The sequence below is a fragment of the Lepidochelys kempii genome, chromosome 1 (assembly GCF_965140265.1).
Source record: "Lepidochelys kempii isolate rLepKem1 chromosome 1, rLepKem1.hap2, whole genome shotgun sequence".
NCBI classification, from domain to species: Eukaryota; Metazoa; Chordata; order Testudines; family Cheloniidae; genus Lepidochelys; species Lepidochelys kempii.
This window is the reverse complement of record NC_133256.1, coordinates 251003724-251025550: the sequence shown is the minus strand read 5'-3', so window position 1 is coordinate 251025550 and position 21827 is coordinate 251003724. Positions and strand designations below refer to the sequence as shown.

Sequence of the window (21827 nt, the reverse complement as noted above, 5' to 3'; positions counted from 1 at the left end):
GAAAGTCCTGAAGAAGAGCTCTGCATAGCTCAAAACTTATCTTTCTCACCAACAGATGTTGGTCTAATAAAAGCTATTACCTCACCCACCTTGTCTCTCTAGTATCCTTCGATGGACACAGCTACAACTACACAGTGTGCGTTCTTTTATCGAAAGGGCCTCTGAACTCCACTGTGTGCAGCTGGATTTTTGAGTCTGGGCTTCCAGACCAAGGTAACCAAATGGGAGTGGGGTGGTCTATGCCTGACCTGAAGAAAAACAGGTGCAGGCCTGACACCTTAGGATAGTGTTTCTCAACCTTTTTGTGCTGGTACACCGTTGGACTTAAAAAAAAAAAAATCGCGATCCCCAAAGAAAACATTGGCAAACCTCTGCCTTAAGCTCCGGGCTCCCACAACCCTCTGGGGCTTGGAGCTTCCGCTTAAGATCGTCGTGACCGCCAGGTGGTGAAGCACTGCTTGAGGACATCTACCACTACACATCCCTGGCTTCTGGTTATGCAAAGCATTCTCTTTGCTCAGCTAGTTTTGGGACCGCCCTGCTTGTCTCTGGAGTCTGGCCCATTGCACGGGACGGGGCTGCCCGGGGATTGCCTTCACCCAACTCTCCTGAAGGGCTTGGAGACACCTGAAGCCAAACCACCTGTGGATCAAGTGCCAACCTAAGCGAAGACAGCAGCAACGCGAGCCCTCTTCGGCAGCGGCCTTCCCTCGCTCCCCGCGCCCTTGGCCCGTCCCACTTCCCCTCAGTCGCTGGCGGCGCGACACGTGCATCTCCTGGGGCAGGGTTGCACCAGCAGCGGCCAGCCCTCTCGCCCGCTGACCCCGGCCCCCATGAGAGTCGGCGCGGGAAGGGCGGGGCCCGAGGAAGTGACTTCAGCGGGCCGCGGCTGCAGCGGGGCGAGAGGCTGGTGGCGGCGAGCTCCGGCGGCAGCGCCGAGGGGTCGCTCGCAGCGCGGCAGCACCGGCCATGGCGGCGGCGCGTTCCCTGCTGGGCGCAAGGCGGATGCGGGGTGCGGGTCGCGCTGCCGCCGGGCTCTGCGGCTGCGGCGCCTTCAGAGCGAGCCACCACTGCACGGCGGCCCCCCAGCAGCAGCCGCCGCCCCCTGCGCCCACCCGGGACATGAAGAGCTACCTGTGGGCGCGCTACAAGGAGGCCAAGAGAGTGACCAAGGGTGAGTCCCGCGCAGAGCCCCCGGGAGCGGGGCTTCCGCCAGCATCAGTGTCATGCTGGGGCCAGGGGGCACCCCCCCTTCTCGGGCACGTGGGCAGCAGCTGCCGCAGGGCACCGCTCTGCCCCCCCCCCCCCCCCCCCGCTGCCCTGCCGACGGGCCAGGCGGCTCTGGGTGATGCAGGTGCCCTTCAGTTATAGCCTCTTGCCAAAGTACATCCCAGGCTCTGGAGTGCACAGCGGTAGCCAGAGGGGGGGCTTCACTCACCTGGGTAGTGCACCCCACCACCACGAATGCCCTTGGGGAGCAGGGAGGACCTTGAGTCCTTAAACAAAAGCTCTCCCCAAACCTCCCCATTCAGCAAACTGTCTGGAGCTTGGTGCCAACCTGGAAAGGGTGAAGGAAAGGCCTGACCTGCCCCCTGCTAGGATTTGGACTTGTGGTTGCAGGGAGCCTGGGTCAGTGGTAGCGCAGCCTTATCTCATAAAGCTAGCTGCTTCAGGAGTTGCTTTAGGGGTGCCAGTTGTGAAGTGGATGCTTCCACAATGGGAAATAGAATGAGTCAGTTACAGGCCAAAACATGTCCCTCAAAATAAAATTTGTGCTTTATCCTTCCTAGAGATACCAGCGCTAGGTGGTATTATGTTTGCTGTATAAGACAGAAGGAAAATAAAGTTTCCACAAGATCGTGGGTTTAGGTGGCAAATTGAAGGTAAACTGAGTCCACGCTGAGCTTTTCTATCAAGCATCCCTATTAAAAATGCATTTTGTTTTTATCAATTTGGTGAAGCTGCTTTTTGTGTCTTTGTAGTTGCCAAATGGGGCCTTACACCATGGTGATTGTAACTAGTTGCAGATGGCTAAAATATGAATCTGCATGGTGAGGTGACTGAAGTCTGTTATGCAGCTCTTCAAATACAGTATTTTTAGTACGACTATGATTTATGTGGTTCTTTGTCTTCATGAAAACTGCAGTAACCTCTTTTCACAATCATCTGTTAAATTATGGATGACTTCACTCGTATCAGAGATAAGAGACTACATTAAAACTGTAAGAGTGTCTGAAGACTTGAACTATCAACAAATGTTGGAATCATATGATTGGGGCAGCATCCATATTTTTCAGACCACAAATATGGAAGTAACAGTGAACCATTCTAATTAAAACTTTGAACTAGAAGCTATTAACTTTAAATATTTAAAACTATTTTGAAAGAAAATGTTTTACTGTGGTGTAGCTCAGAACTTTTTCAAATTAAACAAATAAGAAAAGCAAGGAGTTAATTTAATGTGTGTGTATGTGATCTTTTTGTTTGAGGCTCCTTTTGCAAAGGGGTCATGTTCCAAAAGTGTAAAGTGAAGTGACCTTTTAGTTGGTTCTATTTTGGCTACAAGTCCAATTAATTAATTACTATTTAACCCCAAGACTGCTGCAGAGGAATGTCCCCACTTCTGGTAAATAACTCTGAGGTACTGAAGGAAGGAATCAAAAGCTGATAAGTAGGCTTGTGCGGAGTAACTTCAGGCAGTTTTCTGAAAATGGGAGAACAAGGCTTTGTTGGGTCAGTCACTAAGAGCAGGGGTTCTCACAACAAAATTTTTGATGGCCCCAGAGTGTGGCCACCAACTTTTGCTCTGACAATTTCCCCTAAAATACTTAATTAGCTGTTGGAAAAACAAGTAAATACGCACATAAACACATCCGAGCACCGACCTGTCTCTCTGTCCCTGCCTTCCACTGCCTTCAGTGAAAGCCTGCCCCAGGGAAGATGGGTCTGGAACTCACTGGCTGCTGGTGGAGTCCCAGGCTCACTGTGCCCTGACTGTAGGGGAGCTGCCCAAGGGAGCGCACCAGTGACTGAATGCTGCAGCTAGCTCCACTGACAAGAGCTGCCTCAGGCATTGCACACGCTGGTCCCACGTGTCTCCAGAGGTGCTGCCTAGAGCATCCAAGGAGGCTGTGCAGTGCAGGGCGCCCATCCCTGCTGGCAGCACCAGCGCAAACATTAAGGCGGTGCATCTTGCTGCCTTTGGTAACAAGTATTCAGGAGCAACAGCTGGGTACTGCAGAGCTGCTGCTTGCTGCAAGGGGAGACTGAGGGTAAGGCTCTCGGAGCCAGAGTCAGCTGAGTTGGGCTTTTAGGGCTCAGGTTGCAGGGCTATAAAATTGCAGTGTAGATGTTTGGGCCTTGGCTCTGACCCCATATGAAGTCTCCGAGCCCCAGCCTGAGCCGGAACACCTACACTGCAGTTTTATACTCTGCAAGCTTGAGTCACCTGACCCAGGCTAGTCACGGCTTTGCTGTGGGTTTTTTATTGCACTGTAGGCCTACCCTTAGCCTCTCTGTGCCTCAGTTCCCCATCTGTAAAATGGGGATAATACTGTTCCTCAGCACGCCTGTGTCAGGTAGGGAAATGCATTAAAGATTGTGAAGCTCTTTGAGATCTACTGATGAAAAGCCCTATATAAAAGCTAAGTATTTTTATTATTTAACAGCCTGGCTAAGTTGCTAGTTGAGAATTTGAAGGTCCAGTAACTTCAATGACCCAGGTATATTATCATTACAGAAAAGCATGCTCTCTGAAGTGTCTTACGATTATAAAATGTTGGTAGTGACTGAAAGTTGTTACTATCGGATGGCTGTTTGGCCTGTGTGAAATTATTTTGGTGGGCTCGGTCCATTTCCCTCTGCCCTCATTATCATTGGGGGGGTGGAAGGGGGCGGGGGAGGTAGAGCATTACCAAGGTGCACATGTCTGCAGCTTCACTGGATAAGCCAAGGACTGAATGGGGTCTGACAACTGAAGTTGAGTTTGTTCCTCGGTATCCGGGTCCAGGCATATTGAGAGAAAGCTGTGAGGAAGCTTGCCCTGTGCTACCCATGGCATAATCATTCTGGATAATACTTCAGTCTCCCATCTTTCAGAAGTGCTAAAATCACACCCACAAATGTATCATTGCAGGCACTTTTGCCATATATGAGATAGTTCAAAGGATAATACAGAGTTTTTTTGGGTGGGGAAACGTAGAGGTCATGCAAACATACGTGCTGCATACTGTCTGGATCTTTTTTTCCTGCTCTTTTGGCACTCCTTATCCAGGTTGGTTGCAAATTCCGCCCAAAAATATTTTTAGAGGCATTGTCTGACAGTGCTGCTGAGGAGGTCTGGCCTACGTTAGGGGAATGAGGTCTGTAAAACTTAGATGGGAATATAGAGGCAGAGGAAAAGTATTTTCAGGATCACTTGGAGATTGAGGTTGTTTGTTATAGGCTATCTGACATTTCGTTTTTATTTCATTGTTCAGTCAGGACTGATTAGTCATCTTACGTTAAGTCATTTTGGCCTAAGTAGTATGTGGCTTGAGGTATGTCAGCCAGACAAAGTAGTTAATATCTAAAACCTGTTTATAGTAGCTCGGTTTACAGCTTTCAGGCAACCATGAAATATCTATAAAATGAACTCTGGGCAAAAACACTGAGGAAAAACAGAAATAACTGTGACACGTTGAATGCACAGTTGCTGAATGCACCGTTGCTGAGAGAAAGAGGTCTTTTCACACTCTGGGGCTAGGAAATTGGGGGTTAATGGCACAATATCAATGTTTACTTCATTGTTGTTTGGGAAGAATAATTATCTGTTACCTTTACCTTCCTGAGTTGGAATTAAATGGTGCAAGTGTTAGCTGTTACCACTCAAGATAGAGATCTTGGAGTCATTGTGGATAGTTCCCTGAAAACAACCACTCAATGTACAGCGGCAGTCAAAAAAGCGAATGGAATGTTGGAAATCATTAAGAAAAGGATAGATAATAAGACAGAAAATATCATATTGCCTCTATCTAAATCCATGGTACGCCCACATCTTGAATACTGCGTGCATATGTGGTTACCCCATCTCAAAAAAGATATATTGGTATTGGAAAAGGTTCAGAAAAGGGTAACAAAAATTATTAGGGGTATGGAATTGCTTCCATATGAAGAAAGATGAATAAGACTGGGACTTTTCAGCTTGGAAAAGAGTTGACTAAGGGGGCGGGGATATGATAGAGGTCTATAAAATCTTGATGGGCGTGGGGAAAGTAGATAAGGAAGTGTTATTTACTCCTTCTCATAACACAAGAACTAGGGGCCACCAAATGAAATTAATAGGCAGTAGGTTTAAAACAAACAAAAGGAAATTTTTTTTCATACCACACAGTCAACCTGTGGAACTCCTTGCCAAACAATGTTGTGAAGGCCAAGATTATAACAGGGTTCAAAAAAGAACTAGATAAATTCATGGAGGATGGGTCCATCAATGGCTATTAGCCAGGATGGGCAGGGATGGTGTCCCTAGCCTCCGTCTGCCAGAAGCTGGGAATGGGCGACGGGATGGATCACTAGATGATTACCTGTTCTGTTCATTCCCTCTTGGGCACCTGGCATTGGCTACTGTCGGAAGACAGGATACTGGGCTGGATGGACCTTTGATCTGACCCAGTATGGCTGTTCTAATGTTCTTATGTAAGTGTACTGTTAAAAGGGTAAATAAACAGTCATTTCTGAAGCCCAATATGGATTTCAGACCGTGGGCCATTTCATGTGTTGCTTTATCTATGCTACACTTGATTAACCCTGTATGATTTTTCTGCTGAATCTTTTGTGCTTCTATGCATACCTGATGTGCTTGAAACCAAATTTAAAACAGTTAATGTACAGCAGAAGAACTAGTAATGGTGAGGAAAGAAGTGCAGACTAAAAGGAGAGGATACTGGTGGTAAAAGCAAAACAAAGTGAAAACATATTTATAGAGGTGTCAAAAATGCACGTATTGTGTCTGAAACAAGGATTTCTGTCAAGTATCCTGAAATAAATCTTTTTCTTCAAAAGTAGTAGCAGGAGTAAATGTGTGTGTATTTAATATTATGGGTAGTCAAACATCTTAATAAAAGTATAGACAGCATTTTTCTTTTTTCCAGGTTGAGATTTAACATAAGAATGGTCATACTGGGTCAGACCACTGGTCCAGCTAGCTCAGTATCCTGTCTTCCAACAGTGGCCAGTACCAGATGCTTCAGAGGGAATGAGTAGGACAGGGCAATTATCAAGTGATCCATCCCCTATTGTCCAGTCCCAGCTTCTGGCAGTTGGAATCTTAGGGACACCCAGAGCATGGGGTTGTGTTCCTGACCATTTTGGCTAATAGCCATTGATGGACCTATCCTCCACGAACTTATCTAATTCTTTTTTGAGCCCAGTTATACTTTTGGCCTTCACAACATGCCCTGGCAATGGGTTCCACTGGTTCAAGTACATAAAAAGTTGTTAAAAGAAGGAGAACAATTTTTCTCCCTCCTCAACCTCTGAGGATAGGACAAGATGCAATAGGCTTAAATTGCAGCAAGGGAGGTTTAGGTTGGACATTAGGAAAAACTTCCTGTCAGGGTGATTAAGCATTGGAATAAATTGCCTAGGGAGGTTTTGGAATCTCCATCACTGGAGATTTTTAAGAGCAGGTTAGACAAACACCTGTCAGGGATGGTCTAGATCAGTGCTCTCCAACATTTTTATGCACAAGATCACTTTTTGAACTTCAGCGCAGCCCAGGATCTACCCCACCCCTTCCCTGAGACCCCGCCCTGTTCACTCCATCCCCCTGCGCCCCCCCCCCCCGGTCGCTTGCTCTCTTCCACCCTTGCTCACTTTCGCCATGCTGGGGCAGGAGGTTGGAGTGTTGAAGGGGGTGCGGCCTCTGGGCTGGGGCCGAGGGGTTCAGAGTGTGGGAGGGGGCTCTGGGCTGAGGCTGGGGCAAGGGGTTGGGGTGCAGGAGAGGGTGAGTGGTGCAAGCTCTGGGAGGAAGTTTGGGTGCAGGAGGGGGCTGTGGGCTGGGGCAGAGTGTTGGAGTGCAGGAGGGGGTGCAGGCTCTGGGAGGGGGCTCAGAACTGGGGAAGGGAGTTTGGGGAGCAGGAGGGGGTTGGGGTGTGGGCTCCTGCTGGGTGGTGCTTACAGTGGGCAGCTCCCAGTCGGCAGTGCAGCAGGGCTAAGGCATGCTCCCTACCTGCCCCAGCTCTGCGCCGCTCCCAGAAGCGGCCATCAGGTTCCTGCTCCCCCTGGGGGAGGAAGGATGCAGGGGGTCTCCATGCACTACCCCTCCCTGCAGGCATCGTCCCCGCAGCTCCCATTGGCCACAGTTCCCCTTTCCCAGCCAATGGGAACTGCGGGGGCAGTACCTGCAGGCAGGAGCAGTGCGCAGAGACCTCCCCCAGGTGCTACAGGGACATGCTGGCAGATTCTGGGAGCAGTGCATGACCAGGGCAGGCAGGGAGCCTGCCTTAGCCTCACTGTGCCACTGGATTTTTAGTGGCCAGAGATTACATTTGACTGTCAGAGGCTCCAGAATGGACCACTTGTTTGCTATACTGGTTGGTGATTCCTGGTCTAGATAATACTTAGTCCTGCCATGAGTGCAGGGGACTGGACTAGATGACCTCTCGAGATCCCTTCCAGTTCTATGATTGTGTGTTGTTTGGAGAGGTACTTATGTTTGTTTTTAAACTTGCTACCTATTAAATTAATTGGATTTTGTGTTATGGGAAGGTGTAAATAACACTTTCCCATTTACTTTCTCTGCACCATTCATGATTTAATAGACTTCTATCATATCCCTCCTTAGTCATTTTTTTTTTAAGATGATCAATCCCAATCTTTTAAATCTCTCCTCATGTGAAGCTGTTCCATACCCTTAATCATTTTTGTTGACTTTTTCTGTACCTTTTCCAATTCTAATATATCTCTTTTTGAGAGGGGGTGATCGGAACTGCACACAGTATTCAAGGTATGGATGTACCATGGATTTGTATAATGGCATTATGATAGCTATTTTCTGTCTATTATCTAACCCTTTCCTAATTGTTCCTAACTTTAACTTTTTTGATGACCACTACACATTGAATAAATGTTTTCAGAGAACCATCCCTGATGACTCTCCCCCCCCCCCCCCAAAAAAAAAAAAAAAGCTTTAAGACCCTAACACTTTGGAAAAAATAATCCAACAATATATACAATGTGTATTACTTATAAACATTGAATTTCATCTGTCATTTTGTTGCCTAGTCACCCAGTTTTGTGAGATCTTTGCAACTCTTTACAGTCAGCTTTGGACTTAACTGTTTTGAGTAATTTTGTATTGTCTGCAAACTTTGCCACTTCACTATTTACCCCTTTTTCCAGATCACCTACGAATATGTTGTACAGCACATAATCCAGTATGGATCCCCATATTTATCTCTTTCTGTTGTGAAAACTGGACTGTTTATTTCTACCTTCTGTTTTTGTATTTTTTAACCAGTTACTGATCCATGAGAGGACCTTCCCTGTTATCCCATGACTGCTTACTTTGCTTTAAGAGCCTTTGGTGTGGGACCTTGTCAAAGGCTTTCTGAAAGTCCAAGTACACTATATCCAATGAATCACCCTTGCCCACATGTTTCTTGACCCCCCTCAAGAATTCTAATAGATAGGTGAGACATGGTTTCTGTTTACAAAAGCTGTTTTGACTCTTCTCCAACATATCACATTCATATATTTGTCTGATAATTCTGTTCACTACTATAGTTTCAACCAATTTGCTTGATATTGAAGTTAGATTTACTGGCCTGGAAATGCCAGAATCACCTCTAGAACCTCTTAAAAAATCAGCCTTACATTAGCTATCCCCCAGTCATCTGGTGCAGAATCTGAGTTAAGCGACAAGTTATGCACCACAGTTAACAGTTCTGTAATTTCATAATTGAGTTCCTTCAGAACTCTTGGGTGAATACCATGTGGTCCTGATGACTTTAATTTATTATTTTTGTTCCAAAGCTGCTTCTATAGATACCTCTATCTGGGCCAGTTGCTCAGATTTGTCACCTAAAAAGAATGGCTCAGATGTGGGAATCTCCCTAATATCCTCTGCAGTGAAGACCAATGCAAAGAATTCACTGAGCTTCTCTGCAGTGTTCCTGTCTTCCTTGAGTGCTCCTTTAGTACCTTGATCGACTAGTGGCCCTGCTGATTGTTTGGCAGGTTTCCTGCTTCTGATGTGCCTACATTTTTTTTTTTTTGCTACTAGTTTGTATGTCTTTTTCTTGTTGCTTTTCAAATTCTTTGTTGGCCTGCCTGATTCTATTTGATTTCCCAGAGTTTATGCTCCTTTCTGTTTTCCTCAGTGGGATTTTTACTTGCAGTTTTTAAAGGATGCCTTTTTGCCTCTAACCGCCTCTTTTATTCCAATATTTAGCAATGGGGGCATGTTTTTGGTCCTTACTTTAAAAAATAAAAATTGGAGTATACATTTGAGCCTCTGTTATGGTGTTTTAAAATAGTTTCCATGCAGCTTGCAGGCATTTTACTCTTGTGACTGTTCCTTTTAATCTTTGTTTAACTAGCTTTCTTATTTTTGTGTGTGTGTCTCTCTCTCTTTTTTTTTTTTTAAGTTAAAAGCTACTATGGTAGGTTTCGTTGGTATTTCCCCCCCCCATAAGGATGTTAAATTTAATTACATTATGGTTGGTATTACCAAGCGGTTCTGTTATATTCACCTCTTGGACCAGATCCTGTGTTCCCATGAGGACTAAATCAAGACTGGCCTCTCCCCTTTTGGGTTCCAGGAGTAGCTGCTTCGAGAAGCAGTCATTAATGGTGTCTAGAAATTTTATTATTGCATCCCATCCTAAAGTGACATATACCCAGTCAATATGGAAATAGTTGAAATCCCCTGTTATTCCTGGGTTTTCTGTTTTTGTAGCCTCTCTGGTCTCCCTGAGTGATTTCGCAAGCATTGTCTCAATGCTGGTCAAGTGATTGGTAGTATATTCCTACTGCTGTACTTCTATTATTATTATTGTAGCATGGAATTTCTTTCCATAGAGATTCTATGCTACAGTTTAATTCATTTAAGACTTTTTACTATATTTGACTTGCTACTTTCTTTCACAAATATTGCCACTCCCGCACCAGAGTGACTTGACACATTCCCTGTATATTTTGTATCGTATTACTGTGTCCTATTGAGTATCATTGTTCCGCCATATTAAAGTCTGCATATTAAAGTGAAATGGCTTAATAGCTTCCATCAACACTTATATTTGTAGAATCCTAGAAATATAGGGCTGGAAGAGACCTTGAGAAGTCATCAAGTCCATCCCCTTGTGCTGAGGCAGGACCAAATAAACCTTGACCATACCTGACAGGGATTTGCCTAACCTGTTCTTAAAAACCTCCAATCATAGGGATTCCACAACCTCCCTTGGAAGCCTATTCCGGTGCTTGGAAAAGAGGAGACTAAGGGGGGATATGATAGAGGTATATAAAATCATGAGTGGTGTGGAGAAAGTGAATAAGGAAAAGTTATTTACTTGTTCCCATAATATAAGAATTAGAGGCCACCAAATGAAATTAATGGGAAACATGTTTAAAACAAATAAAAGGAAGTTCTTCTTCACTCAGCGCACAGTCAACCTGTGGAACAACTTGCCTGAGGAGGTTGTGAAGGCTAGGACTGTAACAGGGTTTAAAAGAGAACTGGATAAATTCATGGAGGTTAAGTCCATTAATGGCTATTTGCCAGGATGGGTAAGGAATGGTGTCCCTAGCCTCTGTTTGTCAGAGAGTGGAGATGGTGGCAGGAGAGAGATCACTAGGTCATTACCTGTTAGGTTCACTCCCTCTGGGGCATTTGGCATTGGCCACTGTCGGCAGACAGGATACTGGGCTGGATGGACCTTTGGTCTGACCCAGTATGGCCTTTCTTATGTTCTTGTGCTTAACTTTTGTAGTTAGAAAGTTTCCCCCCTCAGCCCCTAATATCTAACCTAAATTTCCCTCACTGCATATTAAGTCCATTGCTTTTTGTCCTACCAGCAGTGGACACGGAGAACAATCCTCATTATAACAGCCCTTCACACATTTGAAGATTGTTATCAGGTCACCTCTCAGTTGTCTTTTCTCAAGACTAAATGTTCCCAGGTTTTTTTAACTTTTCCTCATAGATCAGTTAATCTAAACCTTTTGTCATTTTTTGTTGCTCTCCTCTGGACTCTCTAGTTTGTCCACATCTTTCCTAAAGTGTGTCACTCAGAACTGGAGATAGTACTCCAGCTGAGGCCTTGTCCGTGCTGAGTAGAGCAGGACAATTACCTCCCTTGTTTTACATATGACACTCTTGTTAATATACCCCAGAACGTTATTTGCCTTTTTGCACAGCTCTGTCATATTGCTGACTCTTATTCAATTTGTGATCCACTATAACCCCCCAGATCCTTTTCAGCAGTACTGAACCTAGCCAGTTATTCCCCATTTTGCAGTTGTGCATTTGGTATTTTTCTTCTTAAGTGAAATATTTTGCACTTTTCTTTATTGAAATTAATCTTGTTGAATTCAGACCAATTCTCCATTTTGTCAGGGTCATTTTTAATTTTAATCCTGTTCTCTAGAGTGTTGTAACACTCCCTAGCTTGGTGTCATCTGCAAATTTTATAAGCATACTCTCCACTCCATTATTCAAATCATTAATGAAAAATATTGAATAGTACCAGACCCAGAACTGACCCCTGCAGGACTCTGCTAGATCTGCCCTCCCAGTTTGATAGTGAATCATTGATAACGACTTTTTGAATATGATCTTTTAAACAATTGTGCACCCACTTGATAGTAACTTCATCTATACTGCATTTCCCTAGTTTGCTTATGAGACTGTCAGGTGGGACTGTGTCAAAAGCCTTACTAAAATCAAGATATATCACATCTACTGCTTTCCCCCTATCTACTGGACCAGTAACCCTGTCATTACAAATATCTAATGATAAATATCAAATTTAAAATATAATATGTATGGGGTTTGATTTTATGCTTCGTATAAGGCTGGAATACTAACTCCAATTTTTTTTTATTTTCTTCAGACTTGGTTCCTTCAATTATGAGTAATTTGCTGAATCCAGATGCTGTTTTTACCAACAATGAAATGAGTCTATCAGATATTGAAATCTATGGCTTTGATTATGACTATACATTGGTCTTTTATTCCAAACGTCTACACACTTTGATCTACAATGCTGCCCGGGATCTTCTCATTAATGAGCATCGGGTAAGATGAATGAAATAACAGTATGCACTTTTATTCGTAGGAATGCTATGAGCAACTTCTAGTTGAGAGAAGCTTTGTACGTTTCCTAATGGCTTGGTCCCCAGTTGGCTCTCTTTTTGGTACATCTTGTGCAGCAGCTACTTACAGACCACAAAGTTCCTGGTTCACTCTCAGCTGCAGTAATGTGCAGAATGCAGACAGTCCAGGAACTGGAAGGAAGACTCCATTCTTCTATCTGTCAGTCAGTTAGCAGAGACCTCTTGCAGATATGAGGATACTTAGTTGGCTGTACTTTAAGCAGAATTCACTTAATGCGCTGTTATGCAATTATTATTAGTGTCCATTTGGAATGTTTTACATACCCTAATCTGGACTGAATGGACATTGTAGCATTGGGCGTTTCCATTCCTGTATTTCAGTCCAGAGGTTAACAGTTCTACATAAATGTCTATAAATATTTCTGGATTAACAAACTAAGTTTAAAACTTCATAGGTACTATAAACACACAAAACTTAGAGGCTGTAAAATTCTGCAACGTTTTGGTGGAAACTTCTGCAGCATAAGTTAGATGTTGTTTTTTATAATAGAAACTGACCCATTGCATGCTTGTAGTAGTAGCTTGAAATTAGAAACTAGTCCCCTATGGGTACCAGTAGTCGCTTACAATATGATGTAATACTTGAAGCCACCTGTTGAGAGATCTAGTTTCCCATAGGAATATATTTTTTCAACCCAAGGGAAAACAACTCTCTAACTCCAGTCTCTCTCTAGCTGCATTTTTATTGACCTTTATGTACTGTAGCATCAAAACTATCCAGCAAGTGAAGCTTTTAAGTGACAGAGGCCATATCCTCCTATCTCAGTCAATTTAAAAGATGGCTCATTTTTGTCACTAAAATTGAAAATCCTGATGTACGCAGCGTGGAATCTGGAAATATATTTAAAAATAAACATCAAATAAATAGATATTATCTCTGGAATAATCAACTTTACTAAAGTTTTGATTTTATATATATAAAATCAAATCCAATCTAAATTAATGATCCAGATAAGATTTCACGAGGGGTGAAACCTTCGAATCAGGCCACTTGTCTGAGTGTCTTTAGCTCTAATGCTTCAAGTCAGACTTTCGTTTCTGATGTATTGGTCTGTTGCTGCATAATGAACTGGACGTGAAGCTTTCATGCTAAGGGCAATAAGAGAGCCCACATTTTTTAATTTTAGAAAGGGTTTGAAAATTTGGGCCCAAACTTTTGATCACAGGTGTCTAAAGGTATTTGTTTAGCCCAATTTTCAGAGGTGATGAATACTTAGAAATGTCACAGAAGCTAATGGGTGCTGGATGTGCTCATCCGCTGTGCAAATGGGCCACTTTTTCTAACTTTAGTCCCTCACATTTGAAAATTTGAATCCTAGATTTTTTTTTTTTTTTTTTCACCTCCAGGTGTTCTTCCCATTCTTGTATCCGAGTTTTGGATACTTTCATGTGTACATCACCAGCATATTGAAGGGCATACTTCAGTGAAAGCTAAAAGTGACGTGTGGGAAGTTAAGCTTTTTAGAATTGGAAAAAATTTCTTGGGGTGTATAAACAGTTTAAATTAATCCTGACTTTTTATTCTTAGTATCCTGCAGAAATAAGGAAGTATGATTATGATCCCAATTTTGCAATAAGAGGACTTCATTATGATGTACATCGGGTAGGTATAAATGATGTGGTGAATTACGTGGTGCTGAATACATAGGTTATGAAAATAAATATTGCATTTTATAAACTTCATCAAAGGTTTTACCTTGTGCTGACATGTAGGCCCTTTGTTCTTTTTTCCTTATGTTTGAGACAGCTTGAATTGTTTTAAAGAACGGTTTCGTCAAGGCTTTTATGACAAATCAAGTTTGAAGAGAATAAACACAAATATGCCAGTATTGTTAGGAAAAGTTATTTCTTCATGATTGTAATCCCACGTCATCTGAATAATACAGTTTCTAGTGGTTTTTACAAGCTCTGAATAAAATCCTTTGACAAAATACCCTGCTGCTCTTTACAAAGAATTTCTAATTGAAATTCTTGTAAAATTCATCCATATCTGAGCAAGGAAGTCTTACTCCTTGTGACAGATATATACAGTTATAAACGTTATAACCATTTTAAGACTGCTTTTATGAAATGTAAATTGTCTGAAATTTTTGTTTTTTGTTCAAGGCATTATTGATGAAGATTGATGCTTTTCACTATATTCAATTAGGAACAGTATACAGGTAGGTAGAATTATTGCTTACTGGATATAAAACACACTCCTGTGTCTGAAGCCACTGGATGCTCCTCTTAAAGCACATTGAAGAGTCAGGCCAGTAGCAATGTAGTACAGTGTATATTGTATAGTCATCTACCGGAAGGCATGGACACAGGTGTGCTCTTTACTAGCTGAACTAGAAGAAGTGATTCTCTGTGGAGAGCTGGCTGGTCATATGGTGCTGACTCAGCACCTTGTCCCCAGCTGCTAAATTTCATTAAAAGACAGCTAAAAATACACTCAATGTTAGCTTTCTATGTGAGTTGTTCCCGCAGGGACACTGCAATCTCAAATGAGGAGGGAGAGATGCTCCTTGAGACTCTCTCTATTATGATATGGGTATTCCAACGAAAAAGTTAACGTTATGTACCTACAGTAGCATAGGGAAAAATACATTGTATTAGGAATATGTACTATCAAATGTTCCCTTTAAGAAAAATCTATAGATGTTAGGTCATATTCCAGCTTCAGAACTTCCCTCTGTGTATGTTTGTGCCAGTTAACAATATACTTGGTAGGTAGATTATTGTACTCTTACTAGATAATCTGTTCCAGAGGCTGCAAGGGAAAGATGGGGGTGGATCATTCCAACTGCCCTGTCCTGGACATTCCCCCTGAAATGCTGTTACTGGCCTCTGTTGGAGAAGGCGCTGGGCTAGATGGACTGTTGGTTTGACCCAGTATGGCAGTTCTTATGTTTTATTATGGTGATTCTTATTTATGGTAGTCTCTCTCGTATATATGAGAAAATAGAAGATGGTGTGTGTGATATAAAGGTTTTAATGCAGCAATCATGTTGATATCAAATCAATGTGTGTTTATAAGTTCTCAATAAACCTTCTAACCACACCCTCGTGTTCTGCTATGCAACACATTAAGTCCTCAGAGTCTATCTTGGGGTGCCTTTATATAACCACAGCTTCCCACTTGGAAGCTGGTAAACTCCTCCCTACAAAGGTATATAAATAAAAATCAGAACCTTCCATTCCAGAAATAAAGACCTGTATGCAATGAACTAAAGCCCACGTTTTCAGGCTCCCAAATCTATTGTAGCAATACAGTGGGATAACAACAGATCTTAGTCATAACACTTCTGTGTACAGAAAAAATGCACATGCCCAGGATCTTGCTTATTCTTAGTGTTGGGCTGGTGTACTTCCAGGGAGAGGAGGAGGAGATGTGTTTGACAGGTTGATTTTATTTTATATTTTTAAAAAGGCAGCTGTATGAAGCTTTCCAGAGGTTTTGCATAATGGAGTAAATGCTGGCTGGCTGGATTAGAGGATAGATGAAGTGGTTAAAGGTGTATCATGATTTCATTTATCACATAGCTGTGCAATATATCACCTTCTCACATGCAGTTTGTGTATTTTTATAAATTAGTAGGTATACTCCGAGTTAGGCATGCCATTGCCATCTTTTAGCCTTGTCTGCATGAGGATTTCCTGCAGTTCTTACACTGGTGCCATTCCACCGATGCTTACTGTAACCATACTATAGTACACCAGCAGGAGTGTAGGCCGGACATGGTGTTCTGTCTATCCTGCCATGTAGCCTTAATCTGAACAGGGTAAAATAAACCCTACATGTACACAGCTGACCTGCCAACTATGGGGACAAAATGGATTCCTTGGCAAAGCTGATGATAAACATTTCTTCTGCACTCATAATTGAGCACGCTCCTCCGTGTTGTCTAAAAATGGTATAAATAGTACCCTGAATATGCACTTAACAAATATCTACTGTCTACAGATAGGCTTGTTATTAAATAAGTATATCATGATTCACAAAAGGTATGGTTTAGCGATACTCCAATGATATTTGGCAGACTCGTCTGGAAGTTCTAACATGAATCATGAATTCTGTTCTTGGCTCTGTTACTGACATATTATACCGTAGGCAAATAATTTAACTTCTTTGTTTCTGTTTGATCAGCCATACTGTAAAATGGATCATGATAAAGAATACTTCACGTTTATTATAGCACTTTCTATCTGGAATACTCTTAGTATTTAAAAAGCAACTTGAGATTCTGATGTTTATGCCTCTTGACACCTCTAAAATAGGTAAGATCAGGAATCTGAGGTGCAGAGTTCACCTAATTTACATCAGGTACTACAAGAAATCTATGTTAGATCCAGAAATCCAGATGTCCTGATTTCCATTCCCATTTTTTAATCACAAGATTATCTTTTCTCACTATTTCTTCCTATGGGGTGGGGGTATGTGTTGTAAGTTTACTAATATATCTGAGGTAGCAGGTTTAAAACAAACACAAGAAAGTATTTTTTTCACTCAAGCACTGTGAACCTCTGGAACTCCTTGCCAGAGGGTGTTGTGAAGGCCAATACTATAATGGGGTACAAAAGGGAGCTAGATAGGTCCATCAATGGCTATCTTCCATGAATCTATTCACCAGGATGGGCAGGAATGGTGTCCCTAGCCTCTGTTTGCCAGAAGCTGGGATTGGGTTATCATCAAGTGATCCATGCCCTGTCACCCATCTGTTCATTCCCTTTGGGGCACCTGCCATTGGCCACTGTCAGAGGACCAGATACTGGGCTTGATGGACCTTGGTCTGACCCAGTATGGCCATTCTTATGTTCTTAAGTACTCTGAGATATTTCGTAAAAGGTGTTCAGTACTGTAAGTGATGGTGGTGGGGTAAATAGAGCTATATAATGGCTGGTACAAAAATTTTGGGGATAGATATAAACATCCTTTTCCCCTCTGTATTATGATTTTGTATCTAATGTATTTGTCACAGTTCCTTAATTATAATTTCAACTCAATGAGCCTTAATTATATTAGGGTTAAAAAGAAATCTGGTTATTACTTTAGTTAAGAAGGTTGCATTTTTGGCCTCTGTTCTTCAAGGTCACACTGCAGAATAATCTGGTTAAACACTATTGCATCATCTCTACCTCGTGAAACAAAAGCAGAGAGGGAATTACATTTTGTTGGGAAACTAGAAGCTGTAACTGCTCTTTGCAAGCCCTGGAGGCAAAGTTTTAATGGAGACTTCACTTTTTTGAAGAAGTTAAAATCTTTAAAAGCTGGAATGAGTTTCATGTGTGTCAGTTGGTTGAAATGTTACTTGTTTTGGAAGTTAGCAAGACGGTCTTTCTTAAATTGCAGACCAAGGCTTTTCTTATGGAAAACCATAATACTGTATTTGAAGAAGTTCAGGACCTGAGTTTGTATACGTAGTCAGGCTATCATACAATAATTACCTGAAATTTCTGGTTGGACTTTGAAACTAATATTGTTATTGCCAGAGGACTCAGTGTCGTCCCAGATGAAGAAGTCATTGCAATGTATGATGGTTCCCATGTCCCCTTGGAACAAATGAGTGACTTTTATGGAAAGGTAAAAACACAAATTACTTCTGTTTAAAACTTACTAACTGAAACCCAATATGCGCCACTGACTTGTTTTACGTTTTCAGAACGTTCCTGCTAATATTTGTTACGTTCGTGCTTAGGGGCCCCGTTGTACTAGGTGCTGTACAAACACATAGTATGAGACGATCCCTGCCTTGAAGAGTTCACAATTGAAATAGACAAGACAAAAAGTGGGAGAAAAGTTTATCACCCTCCTTTTACAGATGGGGACTAGAGGCCCAGAAAGATTGTCACTTGTCAAGTGTCTTAGAGGAAGTCTGTTGCAGTGCTGTAAAAAACCCAGATCTTCTGAGTCCTCATCCAGTACTTTAACTGCAAGACTGTCCTTCCTGGTTAGCTCATGGTGCGTCTGACTGCTGCACAGACTTGCTTGCTAGGAAGGTTGGGATGGGGCCATCAAAAAGGTATTGCCAAGAGAAAGCTTTCAGTTAGAATTTTACTCTCTGAAGAGGGTGGTGCCCTCTATGGTGTGTCTATCACCTTCCTGTTTGTTTGGCACCAAGCCACCGTGCCTTCCTTTAGCCAAGAAGGGATGTGTTTGACTCCTTTTGGAGCCCATGAGTATTGCCCCTAAATCAACCAGAAAGCTCTCTAGAACAGTGCAAGGTACTTCTCCCCCAACTCCCTGGTGCTGGGTATTCTTCCTCTGTGCTCCCATTTGTTCTCAGCCCAAAGAATTTAAAAACTAGACTCTGTCAAATCTAGTCCCTTGCATGGTAGTGTAGAGGCAGGTCCTGAATGTTTTGTTTTACCTCCTTCATAGCATTGTAGTCTCAAAGGAGCTGTTTGTTCCTCTGAGCTTAGCCTGCATGCAACCCCAAGGAAAACATGCCCTTTTGGGAGTGATTGGGTTTGTTGTTTACTTCTCTATTATGTTTTCTCAAGTGATGGGAAATTTTAAAATTGTGTTTAGCTTTTATGTCCTGTAAAATTTTATGTTCCTGGTTTTGTGGTTACAAAACCTTATTGCTTTTTACCACTTATCTTCAATAACCACTTGAAGGAGGCAAAATATTTGTTAGTCTTAGGGCTCGTCTGCACTTGAAACTTACATTGGCATAGCTACCTCTCTCAGGGGTGTGAAAAATCCACACCCCTCAAGACACATAGCTAAGCCAACTCAGCCACCGGTGTAGACATTGCTAGACATTGCTTTGAGCAGGGGGTTGGACTAGATGACCTCCTGAGGTCCCTTCCAACGCTGATATTCTATGATTCTAGGCTGATGGAAGAATTCTTCCATTCACCTTGCTACCATTTCCTGGGGAGGTGGATTAACTACAGTGAGGGGAAAATACCTCCTGTTGTTCTAGTGAGTATCTACACTTAAAATGCTACGGCACTGTAGGTGCAGTTCTACAGCTGTGCTGCTGTAGTGTTTTAAGTGGAGACATACCCTAAGCTTGTATTACAGGTTCCTTAGTCATCTTTAGCCTATGCAATACATAGGAGAAGGAGACTGCAAAATTCTGGACAAAGGGGTCTGAGATTTCACATGATATCATTATTTAAATAAACACATAGCTTGTAAAAATGTGGTGGTAATCCTAGATGGAATTATTGGTCCTTAATTTAAAAGCAGAATGCTTCTAACTTTGTCATACTGATGTGTGGGTTTTCCCTTTTATTAGTGCAAACAGAATTTTGCAGCAGTAAAATGTCACTAGTGTAAAAAATAAATAAATAAAAATTGGCAATGAATCCAAAATGTTAGATTTATAGGATTTAGTTTTGGTAAATATTTCTGACACGCATGTCCTTATTTGCAGAGTTCACATGGACACACAATGAAGCAGTTCATGGATATATTTTCATTACCAGAGATGACTCTTCTCTCTTGTGTGAATGAATATTTTCTGAAAAACAACATAGATTATGAACCTGTTCATTTGTACAAAGATGTCAAGGTATTAACTTTATCAGAGATTCATGGATACCTACATAATTATGTATTTTTATGTATAATTTCCTCTGAAACCGTACATAATTATGCTGTTCTTTTATGACAACTCAGACGTTTCAGCCCTCTTTGGTTCTGCTTTGCAGAACTAGTAAAAATCTCAGCTTGTTATGGAGCTCCAGTTTTTTACAGTACAGTGCATTGCAATAAGAACTGCGAAAACCTATGAAAAAGATGGTAGACCTTGAAAATCCTTAACTTGAAATCTTTTAGAAACCTTTTATTAAAAATCTAGTGTGTGTGTGTATATATAATTCTTTTTTTGTGGGGGTGGGTTTGTGTATGTCTGTAGACCTGGGCCCCTCCTGTCTAGAACAGCCTGATGGTGATTCTGCCATCTCTAGCCCACTTAAATTTAAAAACAAAACACAAAAACCAACCTTTTTTATAAGCACTACTTTTCTTGTATCTAGTCCAGTATTACAATTCTCAGGTAAAAACCTCCAGCTGTGATGTTGTGCCATGTTTGTGTGTGATGTATCTAAATGTACAGTCTGTCACCTTTCTCCATTAGACAAGAAACACTTGTTACAAACTCTGTAGCTCACATGTAATTCTTTTGACGTTGTCGCGCTTCCATCCTTTTTGAGAAGTTCTGAAGGTTTCCCAAAGCTCCATTGTTTTCTTCCTCTAGCTTCTGCTGTAGTATGTGGGAATCTTTGCTTTATCTCCCTTTTAAAAATATCTAAATTACTTCAGCTAGCCCGTAGTGTTATCTAAGTCCTGATGTGTAGCTACACCAGTAACAAAATGGCAGTAATACCGTACCACGAGGAAGACTCTTGCATAGCTCAAGCTGAGGAAAGCAGCCAAATGCCTTCAGAATTTTTGTTTCTTTGCTTAAACTTTTAGCTTCTTTCATCTACTCATAAATCTCTCATATTAAATGACAAGCTAGTTGGGAGTGATCCTAATCTGAGGAACTATAAGACTTCAGTTTCCTCAGGAGGCAAGGAATGTGTGTCAATTCTCGGGTCAACAAAAATCTGTTGTGACTAGCACTCCAGGGTAATGTGGGCCTAAGGCCCTTAACGAAGGGTGCTATATTGCAATCCTCACTTATGTGAAGCTTCTGTTGCACTGAGTTTCAAACTTCTGGGAAGTATGAAAATGATCCTATCTTAGCATTGGAGTGATGTACAAATAGTGAAGATCACACGGTAACATTGTTTTTAGGGGAAATAAAGAGCATAGAACAGATAAATTAATTGCTATAAAAGCAACATACAGATATTGTACTGTGATCAGAGTTTTCATATTTGAAAGACTCTTTGAGTGCTGTATCGATCTTTGACAGGATTCAATCAGAGATGTCCACATCAAAGGAATAATGTACAGAGCAATTGAAGCAGATATTGGTAAGTATAGTGAGATACATGTAGGGATTACTCGTCTCCATAATTTTGTTTCTTTCTTGCTTTCTTCTAATACTTACAAATCCTAGGTGGGGGGAGGATATTTTCAGCTTCACATGTAGGGTGACCAGATAGCAAGTGTGAAAAATTGGGACAGGGTGGGGGGTAATAGGCCTCTATATAAGAGAGCCCCAAATATCGGGACTGTCCCTATAAAATTGGGACATCTGGTCACCCTATTCACATGTCTCCCTTGGATTTTCTTAATTAAATATGACCTGCAGTTATCAAAAGTTCTGGACCGTTTTCTAGTGAAAGTAGCAAAGTATTCTCTTTACATTGATGATCAACATGATATTAAAATTAATATTTTCCCTAGAGAAGTACATCTGCTACGCTGAGCAGACCCGTGCAGTGTTAGGAAAGCTGGCTGATCATGGCAAGAAGATATTTCTCATCACAAACAGTCCCAGTAGCTTTGTGTAAGTTTACTGCTGTTTATTGTTTAACTATACTTCTAAACCTTTAAAATCAAG

General features: G+C 41.9%; 1 protein-coding gene across 4 annotated transcripts in view; it reads left to right on the top strand.

The window, feature by feature from the left end:
• Positions 1 to 510: 510 nt before the first annotated feature.
• NT5DC3 (5'-nucleotidase domain containing 3) overlaps positions 511 to 21827 on the top strand; it is a 32070-nt gene continuing 10753 nt past the window's right edge. Inside the window, exons 1-9 of one of the 4 annotated variants that reach the window (XM_073323697.1) lie at positions 1088 to 1174; positions 8501 to 8672; positions 12093 to 12277; positions 13904 to 13978; positions 14482 to 14537; positions 17851 to 17941; positions 19746 to 19883; positions 21234 to 21294; positions 21671 to 21773. In XM_073323697.1, coding sequence (XP_073179798.1) covers positions 12110 to 12277; positions 13904 to 13978; positions 14482 to 14537; positions 17851 to 17941; positions 19746 to 19883; positions 21234 to 21294; positions 21671 to 21773 — 692 coding nt within the window. In that variant the 5' untranslated portion in view covers positions 1088 to 1174; positions 8501 to 8672; positions 12093 to 12109. Of the gene's footprint in view, positions 1175 to 1790; positions 1884 to 8500; positions 8673 to 12092; positions 12278 to 13903; positions 13979 to 14481; positions 14538 to 17850; positions 17942 to 19745; positions 19884 to 21233; positions 21295 to 21670; positions 21774 to 21827 lie in introns of all 4 variants that reach the window. The other 3 variants (XM_073323706.1, XM_073323680.1, XM_073323688.1) reach the window with 3 other exon arrangements.